At 52.3% G+C, this 24867-nt stretch overlaps 1 protein-coding gene across 2 annotated transcripts in view; it reads left to right on the top strand.

Annotated features, from left to right (window-relative positions):
• Nucleotides 1-1155: 1155 nt before the first annotated feature.
• The window catches only part of PHF21B (PHD finger protein 21B), a 92756-nt gene continuing 69044 nt past the window's right edge, over nt 1156-24867 (top strand). Inside the window, exons 1-2 of one of the 2 annotated variants that reach the window (XM_065945323.1) lie at nt 1156-1504; nt 2399-2464. In XM_065945323.1, the coding sequence (XP_065801395.1) occupies nt 1451-1504; nt 2399-2464 (120 nt within the window). In that variant the 5' untranslated portion in view covers nt 1156-1450. Of the gene's footprint in view, nt 1505-2081; nt 2237-2398; nt 2465-24867 lie in introns of those variants that run through there. The other variant, XM_065945329.1, reaches the window with a different exon arrangement.

Genomic DNA, 24867 nt, shown 5'->3' with positions numbered 1-24867 from the left:
GGAGGCCAGAAGGACATTAGGGTCCCGACCTGAAAAAAAATTCCAACACCTTCTGCAGACAGTAGAAGCAAGGGAGCGGCATATGTTGGCATATGCTAAAAGGGGCATTTGTTGCCTGCGTTCACTGGGGTATTTTGTGTGCTGTAGAGGAATCTGAACCTATAGTAATTTATCAGTGTAAACGTTTAGCAGTTTAGTTTGAGTAATATGGTTGCACCATTTCTCCCCAGCTTCTCTCAAACATAGTAGGATGCTATCAACAGGGCACAAAGCTTTCCAACGTTAATTGACGAAGATGGTAACTCCACGATCCTAATTCCACTCAGAGACGTCAACCTCCTGGCTGTGGGGCTGGGAGTTCTAAACTGCGATCTCCGCAGCTGTGGTTATAGTTGTTTCATGTCACATTGACCCGGCACGTCTACGATGTTTAACACCAGTCTTAAAAAATTCCAATGACATCTGTTGAGAATTTAATTGTGAGTGTAAAAAAAAAAGAAAAAAAATCATTAAAGGCACAGTCAAGAGATCAATTTTCAGACTGTTTAAACAAGACGGTGGCCATCAGGCGGTGGCGGAATCTGGCGACCTGGCAGTTAATCTCCTGAGTGGCAGCGCCGAGTGTGCAGGGGGCAGGAGTGGATGGAAGACAACTTAAAATAAGTAGAAGACGGGCAAAGAGGGATGAGGCGAGAGCCAGAGGAGACTAGGAATGGGAAAGTGGGCTATCTCCCATCCCATCGGAAAGTGTCCCGACCCCGGGCTGAGGCGGTGGGCGTCCCGTTTCCCGAGGGTTTGGCTGGAAGTGGGGGCGGAGAAGAAAAGTGGCCGGGGGAGCCGCCAGGAGCCACTTTTGTTCTGCGCTTCGGGCGCCGGGTCGCGGCGGGGCGGCAGTGCGCACGCGCGGGCGGGGCGGGGGAAGGGCGGGTGGGGCGGGGCCGGGTCGGGGGGAGGGGCCGGGCAGGGGCGGGCTCGCGCTCGGGCCCCGCCCCCCGCCGCCCCGGCCGGCTGCATCCGGGCACTGCCTGAATTAGCATCGTGCCGAGGCACAACTTTGCCGAGGCCCCAGCGAGATCCAGGCGCGCGCCGGAGGAAATATAGTCCCTGCCTCCTGGCAGCTCGCGCGGGGGCTGCGCTGGGGCTCCCGGCGCCGGGGCCGGGGGTGGGGGGGGGCATGCGCCGGGCCGCGCCTGCAGCCCAGGGACCCGGCGCAACTTGCCGGGCTGCCTGAGGAGTTTGGGGGGGGCGGCCGCCTTTCTTCCCCCCCCATCTCCAGACCCCCTCCCTCCCTTTTCGGTCGTGGGGGAGGGGGCTCGTGTCCAACCCCCTCGCCCCCCGCACCATCCAGGGAGACCCGATCCGCCCGCGTCAGCCCCGACTCCCGCGGAGCCGCGCAACTCCCCGGGAGCCGGGGCCAAAGTGAGCGCAAAGTGCTGCCCAAGTTGCCGGGATGGAGCTGCAGAGCCGGCCCGAGGCGCTCGCCGTGGAACTCGCGCGCCACCAGGTAGGCGGTCGGGGCTGCTGGCTTCGGGAGCCCGGGGTCCGGGGTCCGGGCTGCGGAGCCCCGCGTCCTCTTCTCCGTCGCAGGGCACGCAGAGCTGGAGAGGCCCCATCCTTTGAGCCTGCTGCCCCAGGGATGGGGGAAGAGTGTACATGAACGGACTCCCCTTTGGGCTTCCCCTCTGCGCCGCACCCCCCCTCCCCCGTTTCGTGCAATCCTGCACAGTTTGAGGGATCGGGGACGCGTGGGACCCGAACCCAGTGTCTTCTCTTTCTCGGGCAGGATCTGCAGGACTAGGGTCCCGGGAGAGGGCCCCCTGCGTGCGCTTGCCCGGTGTGTGTCTGTGTGTGGGGGGTACGCCCACCCCCTCCGCCCCCACCCCCCAGGTGCAATCCTGCACAGTTTGCAAAAGTAGTTTTGGCGATTGTTGCTTGGGCGAGCAGCGGCGCGGCGGCCGGAGCCCGGGCGGTGTTGCGGCGTGCGCGCGCGCGCGCGCGTGTGTGTATGTGTGTGTTGGGGAGATTAGGACGCGACTTGAATATTTATGAGCTTTGCTCGACACGGACTCGCCGTGTTTACTTGGCTCTTTGTTCCTCCCCCCTCCCCCCGGCACACACTCACACTCCCTCGCACACGCACCCGGGCCTGCAAACTTGCACGGCTCGGGGCGCGCCGCCGGGTGGCCGCGGCCCCCGCCCCGCCCCGCGAGCTGCCCCGATGAGGCGGCAGCCACAGGTAAGCGGCCCCACGCGGCACTGCCCGGCCGCCGCGCGTGCGGGACGCGGCCCGGGGAACTCGGGCGGGGGAGGGGGGCGGCGGCCCCGCGGGGCCCCGGGCGCGCTGGACCCCCCCACCCCGGGGCGGCCGGCCTGAGCCCGCGCCTCCGTGTTTCCGCAGAACGGCGACCTCAAGAAACAGCTGCACGAGCGGCAGCCGCGGATCGCCGCGCTCAGCGACAAACAAGTAAGCGAGCCGAGCCGGCCCCCCGCCCGGGGTGGCGGGGTGGGGGAACTAGGAGGGGTCGCCGGGCACTTGGGTAGCACCCTAAAAAGTGCTGGCCTCGGCGCCGCGCACTCAGACTCCCAGAGGAGTCCCTGCGGTCTTCAAAGTTACCCGCCCACCCCCTGCTTCTGGGAAGAGGGGGCCCGGGTGTTGGAGGCCGAGGCGGGGGGCAGCGCGGCTCCCGCAGGGGCCGAAGGAGAGAAGCTGCCCTTAAAAGGCGGCGAGCAGCCCGGCGTCCATTTTGAGTTGCTGGACATGATTTTGGAATGTGGACAATTCTCCCGGGTCGGTGTCCCCCCAACAGCCCCCGTCCCCGGCCTCCCGCGGGCTTCAGGGTGCGGAGAGAGGGGGCGGTCATTCGGGCCTGGACACCAAACTACTTGGAAGTGGATTTTTTGGGGGGGTTTACGCCGCAAATCTTAATTTAAAGAGATCGTTCTTCCCCCGGGCTCCCCCCTTCCCTCCCACTTCTCCGGCCTCACTTTTATTCTCGGAACCTGACGCCAGCCAGCTCCCGGGGAACAAAAGAAAGGCGCCCCCGGGACCCCTCGGTTCTGCCCAACTTTGGGTCTCCGGGTACCGGGTGTCCATTGGGGCCCGCGAGGAGCTGCTCGCCGTGCGGACGGGGGGCGGGGGGCCCGGCCGCCAACCCCTCCCGGCCCCCTCGGCGAGGAAAAGTTGTCCATTGTGACTTAGTTGCGCGGAGCTCAGCGCTGGAGGGGTTTCAGCACCGCGAACAGAGGCGGCCGCCGCCGCCGGAGCGCGGCCGGCCGCGCGCCCCGCCCCCTCTCCCGCCCCGCCCCCCTCCCCCTCCGCGCCCCTCCCCCCACGCCCCCTCCCCGCACTCGCCCCCCGCCCCTTCCCCAGCCGAGAACTTTGAGCCGCGCAGCCAATGGCGCTCTCGGGCTCCGAGCCTGGCGGGGGCTGCGGCGCCCGCTCCGTCCCCGCGGCCCCCTCCTCCCCTCCCCCGTCCGCCCCGCGGGCCCGCTCTCCCCGCCCCGCCTCGCCGAGCCCCCGCTCCAGCCCCCCGGGCCTTCGATCGCGCTTCCTTCGGAATGCCGGCAGCCGGCGTCAGCCTCAAACTTGGACCGCGCCCGCCCGCGCCCGCGCCCCCCGATCCGGTCCCCTTCCCGCTCCCTTAACTCCGGGGCGGGGGCGGGGGCGGGCCGGATCCGAAGCCCCTCGTCTCCCCGGGGGGACGGTCGGTGTAGGGGAGAGACGTGGACGTGGCTGGCGGGGGGTGGTGACGACCCCGGCGGAGGAGAACTCGGAGGCCGGGTGTGCGTTTCGAGTCTTTTAAAGTTGCAAAGTGGTGGAAGGGGGGCGAGCAGGAGAGAAGGAGGGGGCCGGGGGCTGCGGAAAGAAAGGCGGCTGCGGCCGCGGGTCGGCGCCTGCTCGGGGGCGTCGGGCTGGACGCACGGGTGGGGACGAGCGCGTTAACCCCTTTCCCGCGGTGCCGCGGCCCCCTCCCCGGCCGCGCGCCCCCGCCCGGGAGTGGAAGCTTCCATTCCCGCCGGAGGGGGGGGCGCCCGGCGCGCGGCTCGGGCGAAGTCGGGGAGTCCGCGGGGGGGTGGGGGGGTGGGGGAGCGGGGAGGGGACCCGGGCTGGGCATTACCATTTTGATTGCTTTGATGCCATTTTTGGAGGGGGAGGGGTTGGGAGACCCTTCTCCGCTGAGCACAAAGATGTTTAATCACTGTGTGAAATCAAATCAGATACTTAAAAAAAAAAATCCATCACCAAATCTGGTACCGTGTGATAGCTGAGGGTTCCTAAGCTCCCTTCCCCCCCACTCCCAACTGGGTAAAACGGCAAGTTGTTGACTCTGATGCTCGGAATAGAAGATTTAAAAGAGAAAATTCCACTAAGCCGGCAGCTCTCCTCGCAACAATGTCCCTTTATGCGTGCTACAATACGTGGGAATAGTTTTACTATTTGGAGTGGCTTTTCGGAGCTTAGGTTTGCTCCGTTCTGTATTGTAGCAACTATTTCCAGGCTGTTTAAATTTTTATGATGATAGTAAATGAGTAGCTATTTATTATCTGTCATGCTTGAATTTAGATGAGGCCGGGGAGAGAAACATTTGAAAATCGTGTTTGAAGGTTGCGGGTGCCGCTGGTGGGGGCGGGGGGGCGAGGGGCCGTCCTACTCCGGTCTGCCTTTGCCTTTAAATCTGAACTCGGAGAAGGATGCTGCTGAACGGAATGTACCTCCATCTTTTTTGTGTGTGTGAGTGTGTGTTTAAAAAAAGGAAGAAAGAGAACAAGGAAAACTTTTGTTCCCTGACCTTTTAAAAATATTTCTCTCTGAAATGACTAAAAATAGCGTCTGGGAAGCGGCCAGCGTTTGTCCTGGCCATTGGAACTTGTGTTTGTCGCTGTGAGCGTGTTGTTTTTCCTTTTTCCTTTGTGGCATTTTATATACCAGGGGCTCATAAAAGAGGGAGGGAGGGAGCTGGGGCCGTGGTGCAGCATGCTAATAAAGCTGCCTCGGCTCTCCCGAGCTCCGCGGTGGAATCTTTCAGAGGTCACCTATGAAATGAGTTGGTAGACTTAACATTTACTCACCTCTGTCTCCTTGGGAGAGTTTGGTGGAGATTGGCAGCTTGGCTGGGGAAAGGGTCGGAGGAATGAGCCCTTGGAGGGGATTAAGGGCTGCACCGGGGGTCTCTCCAAGAGGGTTGATGGGCTCTGCTTGGTTATCCCCGCACCGGCCCAAGGAGCTGGAATGGACGATCAGAGCTGAAAAAGCCAGTAGCATTTCAGAGTTTGCTTTCAACTCAACAGAAAAGTAAGGGTAGTGTCGCTTGAGAGATTTACTTGGAGAAAAACTCACACCATCTTCCCCTCTGGAGATGTATTTCTGTCCTGCTGTCGCTTGGACGATGGCATATAAAGGTTTAAGTTTCAATTAAAAGTGCACATGAAGGTGATGAACTGGATAGTAAAATGGACGGATGACCTCATTATCCACATTTGTTAGAAATACAATAGCAACGAGTATTATCTTTTGGTGCCTAGCCGTCAATTTCCCATTTGTGCCCTTGGCACTGGAATTTTTTTCAGTTACTTCTGGAAGCAGGGTCGAGGGCTTGAAGATGTTTTTCCAGGACTCCTAGGAGTAGATAGGTTGTTGGTTGGTCAGAAGTAGAGAGATACAAATTGTGTGTGAGTGTCCAGCATTTCTTCCACCGTTGCTGTACTAGGGGATAAATGGGAAACCAGCATCTGTAGGACCTTGCTGTTTGAAAACAGAGTTCACTTTTTTTTGTTGTTTAAAAAAAAAAAGAGGAAGCTGTAGGTAGTTGGTCAGTAGCCCGTGGTGGCCAGGCTATTTGAAAACAGAGTTCATGTTTTTTCTTTTTTTTTTTAAAAAAAGCAGGAGCTGTGGGCAGTTGGTCAGCAGCCCTCAGTGGCCAGGTTGCATTCCTGGGTGGCCCCCCACCACCACTGGGCTGTGACCCCAATGGAGGAAGGACCCCTCGTCTTTAACAAGATATGATGTGTGAAGACTCCATTAGTTGCTCCAGTGGTTTTACGCCATGAATTTGCAGCACATGCAGAGAGGCAGTAACATTTTTATCTAAATTGTCAAGCAACAAGCACTTCCGTGTAAATAACAGGCCTATCATAAATACTGCAGGGTTTTGTTTTTTTTTTTCCTTCCTCTTTGGAGTTCTCAGCACAACACTTAAATGCCATGTGAAGCAGGCATCTTCACGCAAGTTCAGCTTCACCTTGGAGTGAGAGGACCTCTGGTATGAACTGCAGGCCGTGCTGGTCTGGCAGAGAGAACCCCCCCTCCACCCCACCCCACCGCCCAGTGAACTTGGGGCCTTGCATGCTGCCCGATGCATCAATTTGATGAACTCTGGATTCTGAGGGGCTGTCCTCAAGTTCAGCAATAAAAATACGTCTTCTTGAAAGGTATTATGTATGTGGCATTCGCTCAGGCGCTGAATCACGTCTTCACTGTGATTCACTAGCTACGGTGGACACCCGAGGGGTCCCACGGTGGAAGCGTTCACTGAACAGGACTGCAGGGTGGGTCTGTTCTGAACGCTGCCCAGTTGTTTTCAGCCCTTCCGTCAAAGGACGTTCCATTCTCCAGGCTCTGACCCCGTGTCTGCGCGAATCCAGGAGGCTAAATGTCAATCTTCCTCACCTAGAGTGCAAGATGTCATTCTTCAAACAGCCCCTTTACAGGGGAAGGAGAAAACTGATGCTTTCTGCATCTTTCATAGTCTGAAAATGAGCATAGGGTTGAGACAGCAGGGGCTCAGTCCTGGCTTTCCCCAAGTGCCCCCTGCTTGGCCGTGACCCGTTACTCCCCCCACCAATCCCCGCCAGAGCCAGTCTCTAGGACCCACACTTTTATCCAAGCCGCTGTTTTCCTGGAGTCTCCATTCCCCTCCATCTGTCCACCCCTCTGGTCCCTCCCCCATTATCTCTTAGCTGGAAGATTGCAGTAGCCTTCTCATTGCATCCACTTTAAAAGCATTATTGAAATAGAATTCAGGTATCGCATACTTCACCCATTTAAAGTGTACAGTCAAGTATTTTTTATACCTTCACAGATATTTGCAACCGATCACCACCTTCAGTTTTAGAATATTTTCAGAAGATTGTTATCATTCAGTCGCTCAGTTGTGTCAGATTCTTTCGACCCCATGGACTGTAGCACACCAGGCTCCTCTGTCCTTGACTATCTCCCAGAGTTTGCTCAAATTCATGTCCATTGAGTTGGTGTTGCTATCTAACCAGCTAATCCTCTGCCACCCCCTTCTCCTTTTACCTTCAGTCTTACCCAGCATCAGGGTCTTTCCCGCTGAGCCAGCTCTTTGTATCAGGTGGCCAGAATACTACTTCAGAGTATTAACCAGCCATTGTTGTTGTTCAGTTGCCAAGTTGTGTCTGACTCTCTCTGACCCCATGGACTGCAGCACGCCAGGCTTCCCTGTCTATCCCTTCACCCAAAGCTTGCTCAAACTCATGTCCATTGAGTCAGTGGTGCCATCCAACCATCTCATCCTCTGTTGCTACTTTCTCCTCCTGCCCTCAGTCTTTCCCAGCATCAGGGTCTTTTCCAGTAAGTTGGCTTTTCACATCAGGTGGCCAAAGTATTGGCGCTTCAGCCTCAGCATCAGTCCTTCCAGTGAATTTTCAGGGTTGATTTCCTTTAGGTTTGACTAGTTGGATCTCCTTGCAGTCCAAGGGACTCTCAAGAGTCTTCTCTGGCACCACAGTTCAAAAGCATCGATTCTTCGGCACTCAGCCTTCTTCATGGTCCAACTCTCACATCCATACATGACTATTGGAGAAACCATAGCTTTGACTAGGCGGACCTTTGTTGGTAAAGTGATGTCTCTAAGAACAAAATAATTTCACTTGGAGCAATGCAAACGGACCTAGAGATCGTCATACTGAAAAATCAGTAAAAAGACAAATGTGTGATATTGCTTATATGTGGGATCTAAAAAATTGGTGCAAATGAACTTCTTTACAGAACAGAAATAGAGTCACAGATGTAGAAAGCAAACTTATGGTTACGAGAGAGGGAAGTGGGGGCAGAGGGGTGGGGTAAACTGGGAGATTGGGACTGACATGTACAAACTACTGTGTATGAAATAGATAACCTTTAAGGACCTACTGTATAGCACAGGGAATTCTACTCAACACTCTGTGGTGACCTATGTGGGAAAAGAATCTAAAAAAGAGTGGAGATATATATATATAAAACTGATTCCCAGGTGGCTCAGTTCAGTTCAGTCCATTCCCTCAGTCGTGTCCGACTCCCCATGACCCCATGGACTGCAGCAGGCCAGGCCTCCCTGTCCATCACCAGCTCCCAGAGTTTACTCAAACTCAGGTCCATCGAGTCGGTCATGCCATCCAACCATCTCATCCTCTGTCACCCTAGGTGGCTCAATGGTACAGAATCTGCCTGCCAACGCAGGAGATGTGAGTTCCATCCCAGTGTTGGGAAGATTCCCTGGAGAAGGAAATGGCAACCCACTCCAGTGTTCTAGCCTGGGAAATCCCATGGACAGAAAAGCCTGGCGGGCTACAGTCCATGGGCTCACAAGAGTCGCAGATGACTTAGCGATGACTAAACTGCAAAATCAACATAACTGATTCACTCTGCTGTACAACAGAGGCTAACAGAACATCGTAGATCAACTATACTCTAATAAAAATTAAGAAAAAACGTTGAGGACATTTTCATCCTCTCAGTAAGAAACCCTATGGGTCTCACCCGTCCCATCCCCGCAGCAGGCCCCAAGCATCCACTCATTTACTTTCTGTCTGCAGGTCTGCTTTCTGTCACTGTAGAGTTACCTGTTCTGCACGTGCACGAGTGGAATCGTATCGTGTGGTTTTATCTGTTGGGCTGCTTTCATGAGCAGAAGGTTTCAAGGCCCACCCAGGTTGTGGCGTGTCGTACTTGGCTCCTCATTATGTCTGAATGGCCCTCCGTCGTACGGGAGACCGCGTCCTGCGCCCGTTCACCAGCTGACGGGCACTCGGATGCTTCCCCGCCCCAGGCTCTCGGAATAGTGCACATTTCCTTGTGCCTCTGCGGTTCATCTTCCATTAGCGTGAGCATCTTGAAACCAGATCGAGATCACAGTGCTCCTTGTGGAAGCCCTTCTGGTGGTTTCCCGATGCTCTGTGGGGGGCTGGCCCTGCTCGGCCTCTGCGCTGGGACCCTCACCTGCCCCACCCCCCCCCGCCACCCCCCGCACAGTGCTGCTCCTTGGCCTCGGGTACCACGAACATCTTCCACTCTGGAGACCGCCGACCATCACTGTCTTCATCTTTTCATGGAAGTCCACTGTCCCTGCTAGACCGTAAGCTCCCTGAGGGGCGGGGGCTGTGCTTTCCGCCCCCTCCCCCGGGTTCCGAGATCAGTGCCTCGTGTTGGTGGAACGGGCAAATGACTAAGAAGATGGGTGTGCGGCTTGGCGGGGTCGAGCAGCCAGCCCCAGAGGTGTTCCCGGGAGTTGTCCTCTGTAGGCATTCAGTAAACAGATTTTTAAAATCCTGCGTTTGGAATGAGCAGCACAGAGATAAGACTAGCAGCTCCCCTGGTCTTGGAAACCTCACAAGAGAGTGAGGTATAGATGACCATATGTCAAGGGAATTCCAGAAAATTCTGTGAAAACCGTGCTGTGTAGGCCCCTGGAGATGAGAGCTTCCTGGCGGAGAAGGGGCTTCCAGGATGCCTGGGGTCGTGTTGGGAGGAGCTGGTGCCCAAGCTGAGGGCTAAAGGTCCAAGGAAACCCGCAGGTGCTGGCGAGTTTCTAGCAGTTAAACCGTGGAAGAGAGAGAGACAGACAGACAGCAGAGAAGGCAGGCTGGGGCTGGAACCAGGAAGACACTGAATGCCGAGCAAAGGCCTGGGTTTTGTGCCAGGTCTGGGAGCGACCTGGGGCTTTAGTTGTTGAGGGCAGCTTAGGAGGAGGAGGAGGAGGGAGCAGGTGTGTTAGCTGCTGACTCGTGTCCGACTCTTTGCGACCCCACGGATTGTAGCCCGCCAGGCTCCTCGGGGCATGGGATTCTCCAGGCAAGAATACTGGAGTGGGTAGCCGATCACTTCAGGGAATCATCCTGACCCAGGGATCAAACTCGGGTCTTCTGCATTGTGGGCAGATACTTTACCATCTGAGCCACAAGGGAAGCCTGGAGGAGGGTGAAGGAGGGCTGAACTCGCTCCCTGTGTGGCCCGGGCGGCCGAATGCGCCCCCTGGCGTCTGTCACCTGTGTGGGAGGCCCTTGCAGGGACAGTGACCCCGTGTGTGATGTGGAGAGGAGGCTGTTGGACTTGGGTGACCACACATGACAGGCTTCAGGGCAGGGGGCAGTGTGCTGACCCTCCTCCTGCTGCCTTCAGCAGAGCTCCTTACAGCTGGGAAATGAGTGGGGGACGTTTCTAGAAGCTTCTGGAAGGTGACTCGGGGCAACTCTGTTCGGTTGGTTTAAGGAAGAAAAGTGTGCATGTCTGTACATGACACATGGTTGTGCTTTTACTACTGATTTTATTTAGACTCTTTATAAATTGTATAATAACAAATAGTACAGTTGACCCTTGAACAACAGGGGGGTCAGAGGTGATGACCCTCCATGCAGACACTGTGCATATAGTTGGTCTTCCATGTAAGGCAGGGACTCGGCATCCTTGGGTTCAACCAGCCGTGGATCACATAGGACTGCAGTATTTACTACTGAAAAAGATGTAGACCCGTGCAGCTCACACCTGCATTGTTCAGGGGTCACCTGTATTGATCTGTGCCAGTGCATATGCACGGTGTCTATGCAGTATATATAAAAGCAGTTGATCATTTGTCCAGGGTTATATTACGCACATGAAAAGAAGGATTTGTTGAAGAAAAATAATTTACCTTTCTCCAGCTTAAGTAGAACCTTACTGAGGAAGGCAGCGGTTAACACGCTTCCTATCATTGCTGTAGCATTAGGAGCTCAGGGAGAATTCTGTTTTTCACAAAGTTTTTAGTGTGAACGCAACACCTGCTTGTTGGGGGAAGACGTCCGCGGCGCAGGTGTGAGGGTCGTGGACCGTGACCCTTCTCGGGCCGCTCCGGGCACGTGGCCCCGAGCAGCACTGGCCCTGGGGTGCTCGTGGGCTGCGCTCTGTACACGCAGTGTGTGTGACTCGGAGAAACATGCTTTGTGGGCACGCTCCTGGTCATGCTGCCGCTACACTTGCTTGTTACCCTTGACATTGTGTGCTGGGCACCTCTTGGAAACAACTCGGTTTAATTCCACGAGCATTTCACAAGCCCTGCCTGGTGTGGGGTGCGGGGGTGATGTTAGTAACAGCAACATCTCACGGTGTGAGGCTTCACCCTTCCAAAGTGGTTTCACCGGGTCTCCGCTCACTCCCAGTTTCACAGGTAGCTGGGGAGACAGGTGTGACCTGCCCCGTGAGCTCTCTGCTTGGGAGAGGTTTTGCAGCGGACTCAGCCCGTGGCAAAGTGGTGAGGTGCCCGGGGTCACCCTGAGAGGTGACATCCGAGTGTGTGAGAAGCAAGATTCTGATCGCACACCCAGCGCCCGGCTATGTCCAGCACCCATGTTCTCCGGCAAGCCTGTTCCGACACCTCTTTGCTGTACACGATGTGATTTGTCGGGGTCATCTTATGACCTGGCCTAGGCTGGGTGGGTGGGTCTTCCCTGCGGGGCAGGTCAGAGAAGGGCAGCTCCCCAAGGTCAGACGGCTCAGGGCCCCGAGAGGGCGCCCTCTGTTTCAGCCCCTGCCCCACATCTAGCCAGCCCCTTGCCTCTGGCGGAGTAGCTTCCAGCAAGTCCTTGTGCGTCCTCTATAAAGCGGGTGTAGTGGTTCAAACTGCCTCACCGGGTTGTTGAGATGAATCCAGATCATAGATGAGCAAGTGTGTCTAAACTACCAAGCAGAGCGAAGGGGTTGATTAGAAGAGAATTGTGTTGACTGCGGTGGTGCTAGTTCTTTAACCCACCTGCTGATGCAGGGAGGCGTAAGGGACGTGGGTTCCATCTCTGGATCCGGAACATCCCCTGAAGGAAATGACAACCCGCCCCAGTGTTCTTGCCAGGAGACCTGGGTTTGATCCTTGGGTGGGGAAGATCCCCTGGAGGAGGGCATGGCAACCCACTCTGGTGGTCTTGCCTGGAGAATCGCATGGACAGAGGAGCCTAGAGAGTTAACAGTCCAAGGGGTCGTGGATAGTTGGACACGACTGAAATGACTTAGGACGCGTTGGCTGCCTTGGTGCCCCCAGCACACGCCTGCCACACCCTGCCCTGGGCCTGCAGGGCTGGAACGTTTGCTCTGCTGCTGGTCCCGCTTCGGGGCGTTGCTGCTCGTCACCGTCTTCTCTCCCAGTCCAAGGAGTCGACTTTGATGCGTGAGCCTCTTAAAACACCTGCTGTCAGAATGGTACCATTGATTTCAATTAACTTGGAGTTTTTTTCACCGCGATGACTCTGATAATAACTTTGGTAATCCCACGATGCCTCATTAGAGCTGCTGGCTACGATGATCAGCTCTGTGGTTTAGCAAGTTTTTTTCTCCAGCGCCTTTGTCTTTCCAGGACCGAATCGCGGACTCGCTGCGGGTTTTCACCCCACTCAAGTGAGTGATGCTGAACGTGGCCGCCGCCCCATCTGCCTGTTGAAACCCATCACGAGGCCGCGCTCGTGGTGGGGGTCCTTCCGCGGGGCCAGCGTCTCAGGCATGCCCTGGCCACACAAGGGGAGCTTGAGGGTTGTGTGTTGGCTCGCGCTCCGAGACCCCTGCCCCAGACACAGGAGGACTTTGGGGATACAGGTAGCTTTCTGGGGAGGGGGGCGGCTACTATTCACCTCCCCCACCCTGTTTGGAATTTATAGCTTTTAAGGAAATAGGAGCCTGGATTTGATTTTCCTTGCAGTCTCTTGAGTTTCCTTAGTCCCACTAAAGAGGCTTTGGGTTTTTTTTTTTTTTTTTTTTTGGCCACCGGGTGGCCTGCGGGATCTTAGTTCTCTAACCAGGGATCAAACCTGTGCCCCCTGCAGTGGAAGCTCAGAGTCTTAAGCACTGGACTGCCAGGGAAGTCCTCACAAGGCTTTCAGCTCTTGTCTCCGAGAGGCATGTAAGAAACGGGTTGAGCGCAGGCTCTACGATGGGCTGGAGTTGTAAACTCAGCTCCGTGCTTGAGGGCAGTAAAGTAAAGTAACCAACAGCGCGGTGTGTGAGGCAGCCATGTGCCGGTGCGTGGGAAGCGCTCCAAAGACCCGACGCGGCACCCGCCGGGATTAAATGAGACGAGATGTGAAGCTCTGGCCGCTGTGAGTCCTCCAACAGGTGGGACCTGGGCGTCGCAGGTCGCAGCTTTCCCATCCGATGCTGGGCGGATGGCCTGGGCGAGGCCCTGCCAGTGGTCTCTGCGGACCAAGTGGGTCCCTCTTGGCCCTGCCCTTTGTGGGGGGCTGCCTTTTTGTTTGGGGGGTGGCGGAAGCCCAGAGAAGTTGAACGGCCTGTCGAGGTCACACAGCTGGTAAGTGGAGGAGCCGCGGGCCAGCTCAGGGTCACGGTGGCCTCACAGCCTCAGCCCTATGCTGGAGCCTGCAGGGGAGACATGATGGCCCTTCTGGCTCTGTGTCCGAAGAGTTCAGAGTCATGCCATCCCTGGGCAAGGGTCCCAGTAAAAGAAAACGGGGTTAGGACGTCAGAGGGAACCACTCATGAGTTCTCAGCCATTTGTGATGACGAGTGGGAGCTTCACGCTGAGTTGGAAGGTCGTGGAACGTTGGAGGGGCCGGGCACCCGGGTGGGGAGCGTGGGGCAGGCTGGGTGCAGAGAGGGGTCTCCGCAGTGGAGAAGCTGAGTCCACGGCAGGAGGTTTGGCCTTGACCCCCAAAGCAAATGCACCTCCAGCCTCGCTCTCTCATCCTGCTGGGGCCTGAGCCCCTCCCTGCGTGGCTGCTTCAGTTTTTCTTCTTACTATTATTGCTGTTGTTTTGTAAGGGGGAGGCATCTTTTCATTTTGAAATGGCCTCTGTTCTCCAAGGGAACAAACATGCTTCGTTGAGTTTGGTTTTTTTTCCCCCCTGCTTTGGGTTCATCACTTATTGTTTCCCGAGTGTTGCAGTTTCCTGAGTGTGGTGAGAAATTGCTGATGCGGCCTCCTTCCCGTGATGACCTCTGAGCGCCACCAGCGGGCGTCCCTGAAGTCTCAGACGGGCTGCGTTTTGCTTTCTGTTTTTTTTTTTTTTTTTGGCTTGGCACCTGTGTTGGTCTTGTCAAAGTGCAGCAGAAAGAAGTACATCCATGGGGGATATTTTTCTTGTTCAGGGTTGAGTGGTCCTCAGCCCCAGTAGCCTAGGAGGGGCCGGTTGTCTGGGTCCTTGGTTTAAAGTGGGGACGCTGCTGCTTCCCGGGCAGGGCTGTCCTGAGGGTCGTGAGGGCACGTGTCTTGCATGCTGGGTGTGATTCCCGCCTGTAGTGGGACAGCCGTTAGAGGGAGATGTTATCAACAGGGTATTAACAGTCATATGAGAAGCAGGGATCTGGTGGTGTCCCCGAGACGCCGCTGCCTGGGGAAGTAGCCGGGCACCTGTGGCTTTTTGTTGGCACCAAAGCCCTGAGTTCCTCTTTGTCTCCGTGGACAAAGCTGGGATTTGTGTGTGTCCACAGCTGGGACTGGGCCCGAAACTTGGGCTTCGTTAGAGATTGAGGGCAGGAGTCCCCCAGACGTGGTCTGCCGGCGTAAAGCGTAGGGTAGGTGAGACCAGGGGGCCTCTCCAGTGTGCCTCCCAAAGCCCCCTTCTCCCAGCTGAAACTTCGTCCCCGAGTCAGGGGGGTGATGGCACTCGGGGGCCCCAGGGCCCCTGTCTTCCTGACCGCAGCGCAGCGGGAAGGCCGCTGTTTTTGTTTAAGCCACTGAATTCTGTTCGCTGCTGTTTCACAGGCGGCTTGCCCACGTGAGTGGCTGCTGGGTGACATGTTCTGGGGTCCCACACATGATGTTCTGCGGTCCCACACATGATGTTCTGTGCCAGTGGCAGGGCCAAGGGGGGCTCGACGTGGTGGTGTTCAGATGGTGATCAGACTTTCAGGGCAGTTACTCTGCAGGCCATGGTGCATTCTGGAACTGTCTGTTTTATGGGACGTATTCCATCAGATTGACCTTTGATCTGTAGGTGGAGGTAAATTGCAGAAAGGTTCATGCATGCACATGAGTCCACTCTTGGAAGTAAAGATGGTGGTGGGTGTGTGTATGGCCAAGTTTGTAACCTACGCATTCACAGACAGGAAAGTGTCTGACGGATTTCGCAAAGTCACCCTCCAACGTAGAAAAGGTGATGATAAAAGACAGTGATTCGGAGAGGGTGGGTGTAGCTCAATCGTCAGGAGAAACCATGGGTGCCTTTCGATCTCTTGGGTGGAGGCAGCAGAAAGTTTCTTGAAATGGCAGATGTGGGGTGTCTCTGGGGGCCCCCCTGGTGGCTGCATCCCAGCAGGCCGTCCGCGGGGGACGCCATCATCAATTTGGGGAGAAGCTTTTTGCCCCAGGAAAGAAAACAAGGCAGGGATGGGTGGGTGGGGGGAGAGGAAGGGAGGGAGGGCGCTGTTTCCCTTTGATGTCACTCAGGCGGAAAGCCAATCTGCACATGTAAATGAACTTGAAAATGCAATTAAAAATATATACATATTAGAGACTGTGATCCAGAATTTAATGTGAGATGCAGGTTACCCAGTGACAAGCCGCCTTCCCTGCAATCAGTGGTACCAGCTCTCCTCTGTGATGAATGCGTCTCAGAGTGATAAATGCACCCAGATGAACGCAGGATTATTCCTTAAGCTAGTTTGACAGCCTTCACCAAGCCTTATCTGCTCATATTACCCACCTCCTTCTCCCAGCTGTCACTGCGAAGGGGACACGGGCTCAGGAAGGTCCGTCCCCTTCCTGATGGGGACGGACAAGACAGCGGGCAGCACAGTCGCCCGTGTTGCTGTGGACAGAGGTTGGGAGGCCCTGGACATGGTTACAGCCGCAGGCGCTGGGCGGCGGGCATGTTGCAGGGAGCCCCTGCCTGGGGCTAGGAGTAGGAGCTGGACCTGGGGGCCAGGCAGGTGTGGCCTCTGGGGCTGGAAGGGAGCAGCGGGGCAGAGAGCCCTGTGTCTCGGGCTCTTGGGCGTTTTCTTCCAGGGCGTGCCCACCGGCACGTGCAGAAGAGAACGCTCAGATGGTGAGGGCGGCAGCCCCCGCTCAGGGCCAAGTGGGGACAATCTGGCACATGCTATGGGGCACCCACTCGGCGCTGGGCGCTGGGGACGTGGCGGTGGACAGAGGCGTGCTAACAGTCCCAGAAGGGAAACAGATAACGGGCAAGAAACCTCATAAATGAGTCCCAGAGTCGGTGGGAAGGTGATGGGTGCTCCGGCAGAGGTAGTGTGGGGGAGGTAGGGGGGCAGGCGGGTGGCTGTTTTAAATAGGGTGGTCGAGAGGGCCCTCAGGTGCGGCTCAAGGCCTACAGAAGAAGCTGGAGGACGGACCCTTGGGACTCCCTGCAGGAAGAGTGTCCTGGGCAGAGGGAACAGCCAGCAAAGGCCTTGAGACGGGTTGTGCTGGGCATTTCTTGGGGAGGCCAGTGTGCCCAGGAGAGCCCGTGACAGCTAAGCAAGGAGGTCCCGGAGCAGATGGAACAGGGCGGGGACCGACCTCTCCAGACGGCTTGCCCCTGTCTTTAAATCACCGACTGGTCGCCATGAGAACAAGAAATGGTTCTTTCTTTCTTTTTAAAAAAAAAAAATTTGTTTGTTTGGTTGCCCCAGGTCTTAGTTGCAGCATGTGGGACCTAGTTCCCTGACTAGGAATCGAACCTGTGCCCCCTGTACTGGGATCGTGGAGTCTTAGGCACCAGACCACCAGAGGAGTCCCAAAGCGGCCCTTTGGAGGGGCAGAATGTAGCGCAGAAGTCGGAAGGTATCAGAAGGCGGATTTCAGCTCCCAGGCTGGCGAGTTCTCTTTCTGAGGGCTCTGCCTGGGGATCGAAATGGTTGTTCTGGGACCTTCGGCCACCCGTCCAGCAGCTCATGGTTAAGGGGAGGGTGTACCAGCGGCGGCTGGATGGGAGGCCGGGCTGGCGGGCCCCGCACTGAGGTTTCGTGGTTCAGAAACGCCCAGGCTCATCTGGGGTTCCGTTCTGGCCCAATCACTGCCTGGGATGCCCTGCCTCTTTCAGGACTGAAGACCCTGACCCTGCGGGTGGGCCTGCTGGGGAGACATGCCCTGGGCCCAGGGGCAGCCAGGCCCGGCAGCACCCCTGTCATATGGCATGGGCCCCAGGCAGCCTGCTTTTAAAGTTTTTTTTTCGAGAGAGGCAGCAGCAGTTGCTGCTGCTAAGTCGCTTCAGTCTTGTCCGACTCTGTGCGACCCCATAGATGGCAGCCCCCCAGGCTCCCCTGTCCACGGAATTCTCCAGGCAAGAATACTGGAGTGGGTTGCCGTTTCCTTCTCCCCAGGAGAGGCAGAAACCCCTGCTAAGGAGAAATCTGCAGTTTAGATGTGGGCAGAACACTCAGGCATTTTCTAAATGCACTGGCCGGAAGGACACCCCTACAGCCCAGACCAAACCCACCTCTTCTGACTGCCCTTCCACAGCCCCTCCCCAGGCCCTGGACGCCTGGCTTCCCCCTCATCGTCCAGGCCCAGCGGAAGCAGGCACTTGTCCTGACCTCCCAGTGGGGTCCCGTGTCCGTCCGCCGGCTCCATCAGGCTGGGTCGTGACCTAGTCATTTCCTGCGTGATGCTGACATTCAGAGCTCCCGGGCGAGTAGGAATCCGATGGTGAGCCCTGGGGTCCAGTTGTTGCAGGAAGGGGGACGCCTTCCAGGGCCTGAAACTGGGCTCTTGTCTAACACTCGGAAATGAATTGTCCGAGGAGACACATGCTGACAAAGCAAGAGATTTTATTGGGAAAGGGCACCCGGGTGGAGAGCAGGAGGGTGAGGGAACCCAGGAGAACTGCTCTGCAGCATGGCTCGCAGTCTTGGGTTTTATGGTGATGGGATTCGTTTCCGGGTGGTCTTTGGCCAATCATTCTAATTCAGAGTCTTTCCTGGTGGCGCACGCAGCGCTCAGCCAAGGTGGATGCTAGCAAGAGGGATTCTGGGAAGTGGACGGACAGGTAGTGTCTCCTTTCGATCTTTCCCGAACTCTTCCGGCTGGTGGTGGCTTATTAGTTCCGTATTCCTTATCAGGATCTCTTGCCATAAAACAACTCATGCAAATGGTTACTATGGTGCCTGGCCAGGGTGGGCGGTTTCAGTCAGTGTGCTTCCCCTAACAACTCCCCCCTGAGAGACTTCACACTCAAGATGCTTCTTGGGAATTGGGGCGGAGGTCTCTTTTTTCTGTAACTTCTTCCTGCTGTGCCTGGGCGTAGGCCTGCCTAGCAGAGCAGAAGTCTCTCTCTACCTGATCTAAGTTGGGGTGTTTTATATCTGAAACCAGCTTTTACTCTTGTAATAACAGCGACTTAGTTTGAAACTGTCAGCGCCTCTCAGAGGTAAAATAGACAGGGGCCAAACAGGAGACCTAACAGGATGGTCATCACTGGTCCCCAGGAACAGGAGGCACCGCTGGGATGATTGGCTGGTGGTCAAGCGACAGAGCTGTGTTCTAAGAATCTTATGTTTAGTCTGAAGTTACCATCTTTTACCTGGGTGGGGGCTCTAGTTCTGTAGAAGAACTCAAAAGACATTGTTATGCATTTTTTTTTTTTTTTTTTTTTTTTTTTGAGTAGGAACCAGGACCTGTCTCAAGGCTGTACCACCATTTGATTGTTTCCCCTCTGTTTCTATATTTTTTTTCTTCTCTGATTGGCAATTGTTTGAATCTACCCGTTGGAACTCAGGGAAGGTCAAGGAGGCTGAATAAAGCCTATATTTTACAGTACAGCAGATCTGTACTCTAGAGTCGCCACCCCGCAGAGTCTTGTTCAGTTTTATTTAGGGAACAGGGCAACTATGACTGTGATAACTTTTTGTCAAAATGGGGCATAGGATCGCCTCAGCTTGGAGAAGAGACACTGAATTGGAAGTATTCCTGAGTTTTAAGTCTTAGATCTGAGTCTTGTATGATTAAAATCTCAATCTCTTGGTCTGCCATTTTGTTGTAACATACCCAGTTAGTAGTAGCTGGAGAAGGGATAACTGGTGTTTTAATAGACAAAGTAAATCTCTTTCTTTTAGAAGAATAGGCCTGAAATCCAGTCCGGACCTGGCACTTTAGGGAGACTTGTAGCCAGGTGGCCAGTTGCCTAGTTTTATAAAAAGTAAGATAGAAGTTACTAGCTTCCAGCAGACACTTTTGAGAATGGTAGCATCTAAGCCTGACACGACTCAGAAAACTCAAGTGTCTAGCAATACAATGTCTAATCTGAAATTATACCCATAGTAACACCTGGTTATTTTCCAGGATGTCTGAACCATAGCTGAGTACTCTATTTTGACTTTTAATTGTAAAATTTTTCTTTAATAGCCAAAGCAGATGGCACCATTAATGATGTCAGTGTTTCTCTAGGTATGAGAAGATGCAAGAATTGGGACTCATAAAATCTCTTGAAAAGATCTAACTATCTGAAGGCCTGCTCTGCCAGTTTTTCCCAGAGCACGGAGCGCCTCATTCCTTATCTTCACCCTGAACTCCTTTCAGGGCCGTTGAAAGTCAGCAGTTGCAGTGGCCATGATATAATCACTGTAGATGTAGATGGCAAGTGTCAATCTTCAATTGGCAAAGCCCCTTTTTGCTCACAAACTTGACGACGACTTTGAGGGGGGCATTTCATGACCATTTTATCTCATGGTGCTGAGAATGTCCATTCTCAGGTTTGGCAAAGATTTTGTCGACCGGCTTCTCAATGTGCTGTTACTGGATTAGGCCATAAAACAGTATCTAAAATTTTCTGGACCACCTGTCTTACTAGCCTCTTGGTCCAGGAAAACATTCCCTCTTGTTGCTTTTTCTCATATCTAGAGTTACACTGTCATATCATCGATTTCATAAGGAACTATATATTATTTTATCAGAGGCCTCAGTCACACATTTGGCAGTGTAAGAAACAGCAATTTTGTAAAACAGGTGAAATACAAAGAACATAGCCAGCAGTATTAGTAAAGTCACGAGTAAGACTTAAGAGCTTCCATTAGATGTAGCCCAGTATATCCCAGGTCGTCTGACTTAGTCTTACTCTGTACGAATCTTTATCTTTCAGGGAAATTATACATTGGCACCACCATCTATAACGCACATAGCCCAGTTTTTTTAGTGTTACTAGACTGATTATCCTTAGTATGATTTAATTGTTTTTAACACAGAGGAGACTTTAAACCTAAATTACCATAGCTTAGTGTTATCTATATAAATCTATCTCATAATTGTGGGAGACTTTTTTTTCTTTTGCTAAAACTTTTTTGTTGCTCTGATTTAGCTTGAGGAATAGAAAAAGGCTCAAATTTATGGCCAGAGTCAGAGTAGGCATTATTAATTGGCCCAGTGAGGGGATCTCGTCTGGTAGTATCACAGTGACCTGAATATGACTATAATTTTCTTTTTTTAAGTAAATTTCCTCAGGGCCAACCAGTTAGAGTCTTGTAGTAGAGAAATTTACCAAGGTAACCCAGAACTAGATACAGGTAATTGGCCACAAACCCACCAATTGGATTGATTTTTAAAACTAGCATAGGATCAGGCCTATGATAGAAAAGCATTTGATTTATATGCAAAGGTCTAAGAAGTTAAGAAAACATTATAAATGATCATATGAATCAGGTCCAGCATCTTGGACAAGCTGTCTACCTCTGATGTCGTTGTCATCTCATCCTGGTGTACTGTAGTTTCTCTTGTTTGAGCATCATTTTAAGGTGAGATCAGGTCAGCTGTCTTTTCTATAGACCAATCCAGTGTAGGGGCCTTTGGAAGTGGGAATTAATCTAAGAGTTAATTTTCTTTAGTTTCATTGTGCAAGAGCTAGTTAAGAGTACCTGATAAAAAGTCCTTCCATCCAGGTTGGAGACAGTCCCTTAAATTATGTCTTTTTCCAGTCCTGGTTGCAGGTCATGAGGCATCTAATCTTCATCCAAAGATAGATTATTGAGGTAAGCTTTAGAAACAAACTTAGGGTGTTCTTTAAGAATTTAATTAAATTTTGCATTAATATCACATAACAGCAAAGAACTATCTAAGAAATGAGTCTTACTACATGCAGACCTCCATGAACAAACTGGGATTTAACATTTTTTGAAATATCTTTTTTCCCAAAGTTACCCTCATTTTTATCAAATATAACCAAATTAAGGCTATTTTGTTTGCAAAATAGGTTTGTTCTCACTAATTTTGGTCTGATGATTTATATAACCATAATTGATTATAGACTTTTTATTTTGCTGAAACACCTATAGAATCTCAGACTGAACTTTTAATATAAAACAGGGCTGGGAAACTCACACCAAAGGCTTATCACAGATTTTGAATAACAAATCTAGGTGAACTCTTTTCTTTTTAAGGTCTCAAAAATTCCTTGAGATTTTTGTACCTGTTAGTGAGATAACATTTTTAGCTCATTTGATAAAGTTACTGGAAACTTAAGAGTTTCAAATTTCTGGAGGAGTCAGATAGAGAGAAAATATAATTGTTTTGTTCATAACGTATAATTTTACCAAATTATTTTCATAATTAGTTTGAGAGGAATGTTTTCTTTACTCCCGGAAAACACAAGATTTAAACCTGTAATTTTTCAGATAGAAACCATAAAAACTATAAGCATATTTGCTGGTTCATTTAGTCTCTTGTTAACTTTTGTGAAGTCATCAGGTTTCTCATTAGAACACCAAGACATATCAAAATGTTAAGAACTCCATATAATTTCTAGGATATCTGTATTAGTAATTTTACCATACATTATAACATGAGCAGATTTTTTGCTCATTTGATAATCTTTTTCATGTAATTTAACCAACCAAATAAACACAGTTTAATATCTCTCTTTGGGATGTTTCAGGGGCCCTCTGAAGCACCCCAAAGTTAGCTAGAGGTCAAAGGAACTTTAAAAGAATTCGATTTAGGAATTTTTATCGAAAAGATCAATTAAAAGCGTTTAGAACATTTGGTCAGATTTAGTCAATGTTGATGGCTGTATCATTTAGCTTGTTGCTATGTCACAATGGGCGTAAATACCAAGGCTCAAGGTCTAGTGAAAGTCAGCTCCGCCATCTTGGACCTAATTGGCTCTAAGCAGTTTTCTTACAACCATGTCATTCCTAACAAAATCCACTTATCTAACTAATTGTAATCCAATTTTAGAAAATCCTGATTATGCATAACTCTTTTTAATATTTTTTCATACTTTTTACTGAAAGCACACTTCCTGCTTTCCTTTAGCAACCAAGAGCTAATTTTTATATTAGCATTTTATAGATTGGTGAGCATAAATACCAGTGATAAATTCTAAAACCCTTGCTTTCTTAAAACATTTTAGGATGGCATCAAACATTATTCATTTATGGTCCCAAATCTCTTTAGTTTTTCTGTAAAAGGAAATCAGTGTTTAGTAGTAAATGTTTCAAAATCTTATTTCATTTGGAAATGACCTAATTATTTAATAGACTTCCAATACTTGGTTTAGCACAACCCTTAGAAATTCAAGTTACGCCAATCTGGGGAGACTATTGTAGACAGATATTCTTAAAGAATACAAACTCATATCTCATTTACATTTTTTAGAAGTTTCTTCACTCGAGGTAATTTCCTTGTTGACAAACTTGTAACATATAATATATAACTTATATTAAACCTAGGTTTAATCTTCTTCTTGATGTTAATTACTCTAAGACATGTCTATATTAGATAGGTCAACAAACAAACATTAATATCAGATATTTAATACTGAATATTTCCCAGTTCACCTGAACCTGGAATTTATTGTTTAATTTAGAATTATTTGATTTGTAAGCGCTTAACCTTTTTTAAGCCAATTAAATAGAGCTCATTTACAAATTAACCTAAAAAATATTACCCAGAGACAAAAACATACCAAGACATATTTAGACAGACACACTGCAAGATCTAGCTTCATTTTCGAAGTTTGGTCATGAATTAGATATTACAATATAAAATTTAAATAACATTTTAAAAGGCTTTTTTCCTTTTTCTCTCAGTCTCAGGTGTTAGAGATGGTCTAGATAAGTGTTCCTGAGAGCCCTGGCCTCAAGGCACAGGGAAAGAAAATCAAGTTTTAACAAAATGGCAGCAGGTCTAAATGGTGGCCAGACAAAGCAAAATGGCCGTCACAAATCACAACACAGAACAGAGTTAAAACACACACATATAAACCTGGCAGTCCTCATCAGACACTCCCTTAAATACAAGAATGCAGTCTCTCAGAAAACCTTCCATAGAGACACAGAACTTCAGATGTCTTCAAAGATTTCAAAAGGAGGAAAGGAAGCCAGGTTGAAAGAAGGAGGAGGAGGCGGGAAAGGGGGGCAAAAGGGGTGGCCTTACAGACGTCTCCTGCCACCTGCAGACACCCAGGCGTTACGGGACTTTTCCCTGGGCTTCCAGAGAAGGGAGGACTGGAACTCGGCCCTACCAGAAACAAGACCAGAATTCGAGTTCTCTGCCAAGAGGAGGTGATCAGTCTCCAATCCACAGCTCAGGCTGAGGCCCTTCGACCAGATTCCTGCGTCCAGGACCGGGGGACTAGAAAAACGGGAAGGATAGGAAGGGCTAAGGAGAGGAAAGAGAGAGGGAAGGGGAGGGAGGTCAATAAAATCTCTTGTTCCTCACCGGTCGGGGCACTCTGGCCAGTTGTCCGCGTCAGGAGGAGACCAGGGACAAAAGGGTCCCAGTCGCGGCCGCTGGGTCTGGTCCATTGGCAGGCAAGCTGGCGCCTGAGTACCCCGAGTGGTCAGGATGTCAGTCTCAGCGAGAAGATGTCCCTTCGTGGTAGCCATTTGTTGCAGGAAGGGGGACGCCTTCCAGGGCCTGAAACTGGGCTCTTGTCTAACACTCGGAAATGAATTGTCCGAGGAGACACATGCTGACAAAGCAAGAGATTTTATTGGGAAAGGGCACCCGGGTGGAGAGCAGGAGGGTGAGGGAACCCAGGAGAACTGCTCTGCAGCATGGCTCGCAGTCTTGGGTTTTATGGTGATGGGATTCGTTTCCGGGTGGTCTTTGGCCAATCATTCTAATTCAGAGTCTTTCCTGGTGGCGCACGCAGCGCTCAGCCAAGGTGGATGCTAGCAAGAGGGATTCTGGGAAGTGGACGGACAGGTAGTGTCTCCTCCCGACCTTTCCCGAACTCTTCCGGCTGGTGGTGGCTTATTAGTTCCGTATTCCTTATCAGGATCTCTTGCCATAAAACAACTCATGCAAATGGTTACTATGGTGCCTGGCCAGGGTGGGCGGTTTCAGTCAGTGTGCTTCCCCTAACACAGTGAGCCCGCCGCCCTGGAGACCCCCTGCCCTGAGCCGCCTGCTCCCCCCAACACCCCCACCCTGGAGCCCCCAGCGCTGTTAGAACTAAACAGTTGATAGTGGGGCTGGAGGGCTGTTGAGGTTCCTTAAGAGCCTTCGTTTCTCATTTAGATAAAGAAGTGGCCCTCAAATCTATTTCTATAAAAACAGTCCCGCCCCCCCGCCCCCACCCCCCCTCACCCCAAGCCCTGGCCAAAGCCGGTGGCTTGTTGAAGTTAGTTTATTAATGAGTCTGCTGAGTGGGCCTGAATGGAGGCCGCGCTCTCATATTGCGGATCTAATTATAAACACGAGGGACGGTACCAAATAAGCAGCATTTAAAGGGAGAAGAGTCTGGCAG

This window comes from Muntiacus reevesi, chromosome 1 (genome assembly GCF_963930625.1).
Source record: "Muntiacus reevesi chromosome 1, mMunRee1.1, whole genome shotgun sequence".
Lineage (NCBI taxonomy): Eukaryota > Metazoa > Chordata > Mammalia > Artiodactyla > Cervidae > Muntiacus > Muntiacus reevesi.
Note: the sequence above shows the minus strand (reverse complement) of the source record. Positions and strands in the feature narration are given on the sequence as shown.